We start from the raw sequence: 10256 nt of genomic DNA on the forward strand, positions 1-10256 counted from the left end.
CCAAAATTTGTCTTTTTGTTTTTTTTTTTTTTTAAGGGTGATTAAGTGGGGGTCGGTGGGGGGGGGGGTATGTACACCCCCTACTGTCCTATTTATAGTCCTGTGTCCACACATCACAACTGTTAGTATGTGCTGAGATATGACGGAGAAAAGGTGCAAAGATCATGTAATGCGGAGCTAGAGGAAATTATGGATTTAACTTGGACCTCAAGCAGCTTCACGACTCAGGATGGCGGCATAGCGCTAAATCCCGATTTTGACCAGCGTTGAGTAAGTTACTCAAGTATTTTTCCACATATATTCACTTTCAACAAATATGCGGTTCTGCTGTCATCTTGAAAGTGTTTGTTACCTAATCTTGTTAAAACGTCATCACCAGGGCCACATCTGACTAAGGGACTAATCGGCCCGGTCATTTGTAGAAGAGACTGAAAAAAAAAAAAGTTTAAAATTTGTATGTAAAATATAAATGTTTAAAATGATAATAATGTCTAATTTATAATGGAATACTCATTCAATAATTAGTCAACCTCTTCATTAATGAATTTCATTAGAATCAATTAACCACAAAGATAAAACTGTTATATGTACATTAACGAATGCCACATGTGGCCCGCAAGCCATACCTTGCCCCCCCACCCCAATTGAGTACACAGAGGATTTTGATGATGTTTGAATTCAAGCAAAGTTGGATCGCAACATTCCAAATGCTACGTTGCAAATAATTTGTGTGATAATGAATGTCTTCTATGGCAGTGGGTCTCAAATGGGGTCCCAAGACTCCTGTTTAGGGGTCCCCAAAATAATTCTCCCCCCAAAATTTGGTTGTAATATTTTTAAAACGTGTATAGCTACGTATTGGGCCTGGTACATTAAAAAAAAACAACAAAAAAAAAAAAAACAAGATAAACTAGTGAGCTTTGTTAAAAACTCTGATGTGATGAAATATCATCATACAAATTTTATATTATTAAATCAAGAACTTTTTTTGTTTGTTTTTTACAAAAGGTATGATAAAATAAAGTCTGATTATTTTTTTTCAAGAACAATCAAGATAAATTTTTTGAGAATTATTAGTGGATCAATGCGTCTTTTTCCAGAATAGAAGGCCTCCTGTATCATAAAAATACAATTCTGTTTTTTAAAACTGACTTGTTAAACTATGACTTTCCTGACTCGTTAATCTTTGATTTAAAAATCCTAACAGTATGACCTAAATTTAGGAAAATAACTTTTTCTCATAAGATTAATTTTTTTTTCACCTGAAAAAAAAAAACCTTTGTTGCTTTAATGATTACGTTACTTTTCTTTTAAAAAAAATTAAAAACATACTTTAATCCAAAAACAAAAAACAAAACAAAAAAACCCTTTATCGTAACCTTACAACTTTTTGTCTGGCTGTTGCGCCGCATCCTGGATCGGATGTTAACATTTAAAATTGGAACGCTAACCGCCTGAAATGTTCTATTGGCAAATCACTTCGTCCCAAATCCAATATCACTGTTTATATTCTCTCATACTATAATTAGCCCCTATTTATTGGCCTGCACACTTATCATGTACCATAGTTGCAAATAGCAATTTTATGTAAATTAGCTGTATGCTAACTAGGGCATATCTGCGCCGGTAGGGTACAAGGCAGTATTCTTCAATGTGCAATTATCCCCTTCAAATATATATAATAAAATGAAAAAGAGTTACATCATATTCAATAGCCTAGTCTTTAAAGTACCATATTTATAGAATGGTTTATGCAGAGATGTATAACTTATCGTATGTCTGTGCACTTATATTGTATCATAATGCATGGTCTATGCGTCCATAATCACCACTTGTTTAACAGTGCGCACATAATGCACAACACTTACAGTTTATCAAACAAAAAGGTCTGTGCACCAGAGGTGCCAAATCCGGGTCCAGAAAGTAAAAACCCTGCCCGGGTTTGGCTTTAGCCACAGGTGCTTCTGTTCAACCGGCAAGTAAACCAGCTCGTTTGGATTTCATACCTCTGCTGAGCACCTATCATGAACCATATTTCATTGTTTGTGCACCCGTCGAGGTTAATGAAGCAGCTACGCCATCGCCCATGTCAAAATTGGGCCACATTGAATTGTGTCACTTTAGAGACAATGCATTGCAAGATAGAACGCAGAAGAGCAATGAGTGCCAATGTGTGTGCGTGTGTGTGTGTGTGTGTGTGTGTGTATTTTAAATCAGCAGAATGACAGAGTGGACATTCTGATGGAAAGGTCACTTTCCAAACTGGTCGCCAGAGCACAAAGTCAGGGCAAAGCTCCCAACTCAAAAAGAATGCAACTCGGGATGTTGCAGGTTTTTGACATAAAAAAAAAAAAAAAAAAAAAAAAGCCGCAAATTTTAGAACAAGATCTTTTTTTCTCATCAGCCATTTACCACAAATTTTTGGCACAGATTGATGGCTTTTATTGGCTGACCACCATCTGAACCAAAAGGAAAAGCCCATTTGTTTGTTTTGTTTTTTTGGGGGGGAGTTGAAGAATTCTTTGCCTGGGTGTCTTCAGTATAAAATTAAAGGATGAGGCGACGAGCGCGAAAAAGTCAAGAGTGGTTTTGGAAACCGCCATGTGTGTGTTTGTGCCTGTGTGTTTTATAGAAGCCAATTTCAAGTTGTTTACCAGCGAGGTCAGTGGTATGACTGTGTTTACAAAAGAACAACGGAGCTAAGCTAACCTCGCTCCAAGTCCCCCTTTTATGGAACATACCGAGGTAACGTTTCGTGCTGAGCAAATCATCCCTAAACTACAGGAACTATTAGCAAAAGCTAATTAGTTCCACAATCTATGAGAGCTGTGATTATAAACACTTTAGAGAGCTTATTTTTTTGTGAGATTCAATTAATTTTTTAGATATGAATGAGATTTTCAGATAATTTTGTTGCTGGCGTGGCACGATAGTTGACTGGTTAGCATGTCCGCCTCACAATGCAGAGGTGCGGGGTTCGATTCCGGATGGGGCCTTCCTATGTGGAGTTTGCATGTTCTCCCCCATGTCTGCGTGGGTTTTCTCCGGGTACTTCAGTTCCCTTGCATATTCCAAACACATGCATGGCAGATTACACCCTGATCCCTCATTCAGGATCCTTTGTGCCTCGGAAAAATAGTAATTCAATTTTGCGAGTGCTTGTCGCGTGAAGTCACAGAATCGTGGTATGTTTTAGTGAGAAACAACAAATTAACTAATACTCTCTGTATTAGTTAATTTGTTGTTTCTGTAGCAAACTGTTGTTTCTGTAGCAAAACCTGTTTTGGAAGATTAAAGATTTGTATTCCTACCTTGCTTTACAAGAGTGCAGAGAATATCTTGGTGGGTTTGATGTCCAGATGCAATGCATGTGTCCCTTTGATTTGCACAGCACCTCACACTTCTAGGAATGAATTCCAAGGTTCCTTGGCCCATAAACTATGGCATTGAAAGAGAAAGATAATTCATTAAAACACTTGAAATCTTTCTGTTGTCTTCATAGCAATATTGATATTGTTTGGAAAACTGAAAATTCAGATGGGAGACCTGTGAGCAACCCACGATTACTGCTAGAATTGGCTGTTTTTTTTTTTTTTTTTTTTTTGTGGTGAAGGAATTTATGGAAGACTCATGACCTTTGACAAGACGTGTGTAGATGCTCTGTACAGAAAGGTTGATTAGAAAGCGACCGAAAGCTGGCGTTGCTGTCACGCAGACAAAAGCTAACAGTTCGCCAACTTCTTCTGTATCCTCTTCTACTTTTACTTTCTACCCTGTGACACCATGCTACCACTCACAGGTCAGTCTTGGCGCTACCACAGACATTGTTGGGTGTGTTGCACATTTGGAGTATGCAAGGAACTCGAAAAGGAGTAAGAACACACATGCTTGTATTTTTCCTTGCCATGTGTTGTCTTGAGTTAACATGTTAAGATCGGTATGTGTGGACACGGCTTCAATAAGTCTCTGTACACTTCTGTTTTGAGTGAGATTATTCAAAAAACATTGTACTCACTCCAAACAATGATTGAAAAGTAATTTTCTCCATTGTAAATCATTTTTGTTTCCGGGTAAACAACACCCACATGAATGACAACAATGCGTGCAAATATACTGAAAGAGGTCTCGGGCGCGCCTGGCAGGGCCAAACACAAATTATGGTTTTAGAGGGGGCTGGGAGTAAGACAGTGTTATGACCCTTTTCTGTGTGGTCTGTCACCAGCTATAAACTCAACTGGCCTCCTGCTGCCCCCCCCTGCTGGGGGTAGCTGGCATAGTTGACCCTGGTTAAAATTCAACTGGCCCCTCAATGAGCTCCTTTTTCAATGACCTGCTTGGTTTAAAATGAAAAAGGAAGTGGATTTATTGTGATTAAAAACACTACTACTTATACTGTTGCTCATTTACCAGTAAATTTAATACAATAAAAGTGATCGGTTTTATGCTGAGGAATAATAATTTTTATTTCTTGTCCTTGTTATTATTATTGTTATTTAATATTTTTATTGGGATAAATATATATTTCAAATATAGGCACACAAAACTGCACCATTGTTATAAAATTACTTTAACCTCAGAGATGGACATTTTTTTCTCCAGACAACACATTATGATTAATATTATTAATATTTAGAGACAGATTAATGATATATATATATTTTTTGTCCTTTTTTTTTTTACAGTGAACTCAGCTTGGCCGATTGAAGTGCCCCTTTTTGACCACAGGAGGCGATATCCCGCGGAAAGGCAGGACGGAACATGAAGAGAAGCCATGACGGATGTTGTGACGTGTCCAATGGTCGCCATTTCCCGGAGGAAGGAAACGCCTTGAAGTTGCCACAAGGCAAAAGCTCCTTGTAAGTGCTCAGCTGAGAAACTACTTTCTTCTTTACCCTGCGTTGTGTCATTGCGAGTCCTGTTTTGTTATAAGCGGGGGGCAGCGTTGATGAGAAGCGGCAGGGGTAAGTGTCGAGGAGCGAAGCGCTAACCGAATCGGTTGGCTAACTTCCCGAAGTGTAACATCGGCCGTCTTCGGCAATTCACTTCATTTAAACAGTCTCTCGAATAAGTGCCGCCGACGCCTCGCGATATAACGTTTTCTGGTTACGTGACGACTTGATTAAGTGTTTGTCATTTGTAATTTGATATTCAACTCATTCTCAACACCAGCCGGTGCTTATTTCTTATACGCCGAAGGGTGGTTTTAACGTTTTTACTTCATTTGAATGTATTTTGATTTCAAGAACTGCTCATAATTTTGGCTTGGTCTGAAATAAGAGCGCATCCCATTTCGGTTACGTCACTGTCGCACCTGAAGCAACCTCTCCATGTCCAAGCTATGTTGACAATGGGTGTTTTGTTTCTCCAGACAAGGCAAACGTACATTCCTGTCAGCACATTCCTGTCAGCAGCAACAGTGCCAGCCATGGGAAATATATTTGAAACCCTGTTCAAATTCTTGGGCAAGAAGGAAATGAGGATCCTCATGGTGGGCTTGGATGCGGCAGGCAAAACCACCATTTTGTACAAACTCAAGCTTGGGGAGATTGTTACCACCATCCCAACAATAGGTAAATAGGCATCAGCGTGTTTGTCAGTGTTCTGGGTGTGGACATTAACGTGACCGTACTTTTGCCTTGCAGGCTTTAATGTGGAGACGGTGGAGTACAAGAACATCAGCTTTACGGTGTGGGACGTCGGTGGTCAGGACAAGATTCGACCGCTGTGGCGTCATTACTTTCAGAACACACAAGGCATGTGTTAAGGCGTCACGCTGCATCTTGCCGAAATGGCACAACGTTATCTTTAGTGCACGCATAACCATTTTAAAAATGTTAAAAACCCAAGCAGGGAGAAGAAAAATGTGCGCTTACCAATGTTGGGCAAATTACGTTCCTTTAAAACAAGTCAGTTAACTAGTAGTCACTTTCTCAGAAAAGTAATAATTGGTAACAATTTAAAAACCTGAAAAATGTCAAACATTTTGGATTTTTGAGCATGGCGCAGTGTGCATATGTCATACTGTACATTGATTATTTTAATTTTATTTCCAGAAAAGTAACATTTGACGTTACTGCCGATGAAGGCTGATTTCATTTGTCAATATATGACTGGGCTCACACTGTTCCTCAGACCTCACACACCATTACTTGTTGACTCGTGCGAGTGCTTGTTTTCGTTTGTTCCAACAGTACCTCCTAAACTCCCTCTGAGTGGCTTACAATGAAATTTGAATCGACCTCACCCAATCATCATCACTTAGGCGGTTTTCTCGCGGCCTCACTTCAGTGAACTTGCTGGTCTGAAAACAGGTGTAGTGAACTAATAAGTAACTTCCTGCATTATTTGGCAATAACGGCAAAAGGCACAGTCACGATTGAAAAGTTGGAGTACATGTTTCTGAAAAAGTAACGCTGTCTTTTCACAACATTGTTATAATTTAGGAGCAGAAGTTAGCTTTTGGCAAATATGTTGGCAGCTAAGAATTAATACAATCGATGGTTCGATTTATACCAATATCAGCTAACCGGCGAGGAAAACACCTCTTCACACAAGATACTCCTTCCTGTGGTGTGGCTTGATCATTGGTATGCGTGTACCCTGCCTAAGGTGTGTTTCTGTCACAGGTCTCATTTTTGTGGTGGACAGCAACGACCGAGATCGATGCTCCGAGGCTCGCGAGGAGCTCATGAGGATGTTGGCCGAGGATGAACTGAGCGGCGCTTTGCTATTAGTTTTTGCTAATAAACAGGTGAGTCGTCTTCCTGAAAGAATTGCAATCCGACTTCCGTCAACATGTGCATTGTTCACACGCATGAAAACCCAATAAAACCTCATGGAAGTGAGGTATAAGTACAAAGGCCATTCAGTACCCGCAAATGGACGTGCACAAGCACAAACCCAAATGTCCATTTCCAACCGCGAATTTGTATTTGTCTTCCGAGCGACTTGTTTCCTGAGCATTCTGATCATGTATCTTTTCCAATGAATGCCTTCCAATGTGGTTTTGACAGGACCTGCCCAATGCCATGACGGCATCTGAGATCACAGACAAGCTGGGTCTTCACTCCCTGCGCGACAGACAATGGTACATCCAGGCTACCTGCGCCACAAATGGGGAGGGCCTCTACGAGGGACTCGATTGGTTGTCCAACAGGCTGAAAAACCACTAACGCTCACCTCATACGTTTTTACATTCTGCCTTTACTGAGCTGTCGTTACAGCAGACACACTGGATGATTACCTCGTTTGGCCAAAGCTGACGCGTTTGTATTTTATGTAATAGATTTTGGTAATGGGCCAACTTTACTTGAATTTTTCTGGTCTGATTGTTTGACTTTCGGTTGGGTGATAAATGAGGGAAGTGTGGAATCAACTTTTCCCAGCAACCATACGACCAATTGGCAAAAAAAAGATGCACTTGCGACAATTTGCCAGAATAACAAGATCCAGGCCGCCTCCCATTTGGTAAACACTGGAATGTTACATGCAACATATCTTGTTGGAAGGGCATTTTCTTTTTCTATTTTGTCTGTCTCAGGTCCACGTTTGCCTTAAAGAGCATACACTAACTTAAAAACGATGCACAACTTATCACACGTTTGGCCCGCCTTGTACTGTATGCATTGTGACGGTACAATGTCGTGGCTGTACTCGATGCCTTTTGGAAAGAGAGGAAAGGCTTTTGAACAGCAATAAAGAATATTTCCTCTGCATTTTTTGCTTTGCACATGGTTCACGTTTGGTATAAACAGAAACCTATATCATGCCTTCATCTATCAAAGTGTTGCCTCTTGTTTTTTCCTCAATGTTACTGCACTGTTCTGAATATAGATGGGGGTGGGGGTATTTTTGTGATTTCTAATTATTGAAATATTTGAATTAATCTATGGGTGTTGCGAGTTAAGAAGCACTGTAATAAAAGTGAAATGGATTCAGTGTACCTGTAATTGATTTTTCTCTATACTTGACTGCAATAAAAGTGGTTCAATGTTACAAAATTAACCATTAATGCATTTTTTTTAATAGTACAACATTTGCCTCAAGAGGGATAAACAAATTTATATTTCAAATGTGTATGACCCCACACTTGATGAAAAACAAAAAAGGAAGTGTGTGCTTCCTGGTGTTGTGTTCATGCGATGTACAGAGAATACAAAAAACCAAAGAAATAGAAGCTCAGCTAAGTTATACTTTGTAAGTGCTCCTTTCAGCAACAATTAATGCCTCAAGTCTTTTTGGATATGATGCCACAATACAGGCTTGCCACACCGATCTTGGGACAGTTTCGACCATTCCCTTTTGCAGCACTTCTTGAGCTCCAACAGGGCGGATGGCAAGAATCTGTCAAGAGCCAATTTCAGACCTTTCAGGGGATGTTCAATCAGATTCAATTCTGGGCTCTGGCTGGCCTACTTAAGGACATTTCCCAGTTGTCCTGAAGCCACCCCTTTGATATCTTGGCCGTTTGCTTAAGGGTCATTGTCCTGTTGAAAGATGAACCGAGTCTGAGGTCGGGGAACTCTGGAGCAGGTTTTCATCGAGGATCTCTCTGTACATTGCAAGATTCAGCTTTCATTTTGTCATTGTGGGGAGTCATGTGCAGAATTTTGTGGGGATTTTTCTTTTCTATAGATGTCGCGCAAACCTTGTTATTCTAGGTAAAAATCGTACACAAATGAAGGGGTTAATTATTTAAATGTACTTTCTGGTTGCGTGACACTTCTATCTTCGATTGACAAACAGCTCGAGAAAAAAGGGGGTGTCATAACTGCACTCATTAGGTGACCCAGTGGGAGAGCAATGTGTTGCCTATGGCTGTAGGAGAACACTTAAATGTTTGGCCTGAAGCAGTGAGTGACCTGCCGCATGCACGCTGCGTAGGCTAGGGAGGGAATCTAGAAGGGCATTCTTGCAGGTTGATTAGGCTGCTATGGTTCATGCAGCCATGCCTATAAAATGGAGGCGGTGGCAAAGGGGTGGGGAGGGCAAGTCCATGGCTGCTCATAGGGAGGCTTTGTGTGGGCCGTCCTGTCCTGCTGCTCCATCAGCTTGGTTTGTGTGTGGCACACTAATGCGTAAAAAAAAAAAAAAGTGGGGGCATCTGTTTTTTTCTTTCTTTCTATGAATTCCTTGCTCTTTTTTTTTTTTTTTAATGCACCCCCATAGGTGCAGCCCCTCCTCATTTAGGACCCATACAAACACAAGGCTCTAATCGGAGCAGCTATTACAATGGCAGTGAACCAGTCGGAGGTGTGAACCTTCAAGGGATTAACAGGTCTCTCGTGGCATTAGAGAGGGACAAGTTCCAAGTCGTCATTTCAAACATTTCCCCCCCATATAAAAGCGTAAACTGAAGTCCTTTGCTCAAGGCTCAAAGCGTCACCATACATAAAAAAAAAAAAAAAAAAAACATATCAAGACGTAGTTTTCACATAAACATAAAACAAAGCACAACTACTCACCCTATGAAACCACGGGACATAACGGAGATGGTTTGCAGAGAAGTTCTGCTCATTTTAGACTACCGGTACATGCTTTTTGGCTCATGATATTTCGGTTAGCGTCTGCAGGGTGATGTTTTTGATTCCGTACCTTAGTTAGCTTCATGTTATTTAGGTTAACTTCTGCTCGGTAACATTAAGACAAACATTCTTCAACCATTAAAAAAAAAAAAAAAAAGTCAAGTAAAACTACTCACCCTTTGAAGATGCCTGATACAGCGGATATTGTTGGGGAGCTTCTCCAGTCATTTTCATGCTAGTTGTCACACTTTCAAGTACAGGATATTTAGGTTAGCATCAGCTTGGTGACAGCACAAGAATTCTTTCACCCCGATAAAATATTTACAAGTCAAAACTACTCACCCTTAGAAGACACCTGGCACATTGAAGATTGCTAGCCGGCTTCTCTAGTCATTTTCAGGTACAGCACAGTTCGCTTAGCAATCTGCTGAGTAACATCAGTACAGGGATATCCTAAACATGTTAATAAAAAGTACAATCAAGTAAAACTGCTCCACTTTTATAAGGGCTTGACATAATGGAGCTTGTTGGCGAACTTCTCTGGTCATTTTCATGCTTGTCATTATTAGTGACTTGCTATACTTTTGATGAAACACTATTTAGGTTTGCATTTGCATAGTAAAAAGAGTAAAAAAAAAATTACCTCAACAACTGCATAATGAAAGTAAAATACATTTAAACTACTCACCCTCTCGGGACATTTTCATATTAGTCATCAGCCATTATAGTGCT

General features: G+C 40.1%; 1 protein-coding gene and 1 long non-coding RNA gene across 4 annotated transcripts in view; one reads left to right on the forward strand and one right to left on the reverse strand.

Annotated features, from left to right (window-relative positions):
* LOC109521199 (uncharacterized) overlaps positions 1-10182 on the reverse strand; it is a 22458-nt gene extending 12276 nt beyond the window's left edge. Inside the window, exons 1-3 of one of the 2 annotated variants that reach the window (XR_002169308.1) lie at positions 9867-10182; positions 9701-9771; positions 3312-3438 (exon numbers count right to left, since the gene is read on the reverse strand). This is a non-coding gene — a long non-coding RNA (uncharacterized LOC109521199). The remainder of the gene's footprint in view (positions 1-3311; positions 3439-9700; positions 9772-9866) is intronic. The other variant, XR_002169309.1, reaches the window with a different exon arrangement.
* Positions 4732-8004, forward strand: LOC109521198 (ADP-ribosylation factor 1-like). Of its 2 annotated transcripts, none has more exons than XM_019878886.1 (5): positions 4732-4856; positions 5369-5570; positions 5643-5753; positions 6627-6751; positions 7014-8004. In XM_019878886.1, the coding sequence occupies exons 2-5, from the start codon at positions 5426-5428 to the stop codon at positions 7170-7172; spliced, it is 540 nt and encodes a 179-aa protein (XP_019734445.1). In that variant the 5' UTR covers positions 4732-4856; positions 5369-5425; the 3' UTR covers positions 7173-8004. The 2 variants fall into 2 exon arrangements, with proteins under 2 accessions (XP_019734445.1, XP_019734446.1); XM_019878887.1 differs by having other exon boundaries at positions 4850-4961.
* Positions 10183-10256: the final 74 nt, after the last annotated feature.

This window comes from Hippocampus comes, unplaced genomic scaffold (assembly GCF_001891065.2).
Source record: "Hippocampus comes isolate QL1 unplaced genomic scaffold, H_comes_QL1_v1.1 scaffold85, whole genome shotgun sequence".
NCBI lineage: Eukaryota > Metazoa > Chordata > Actinopteri > Syngnathiformes > Syngnathidae > Hippocampus > Hippocampus comes.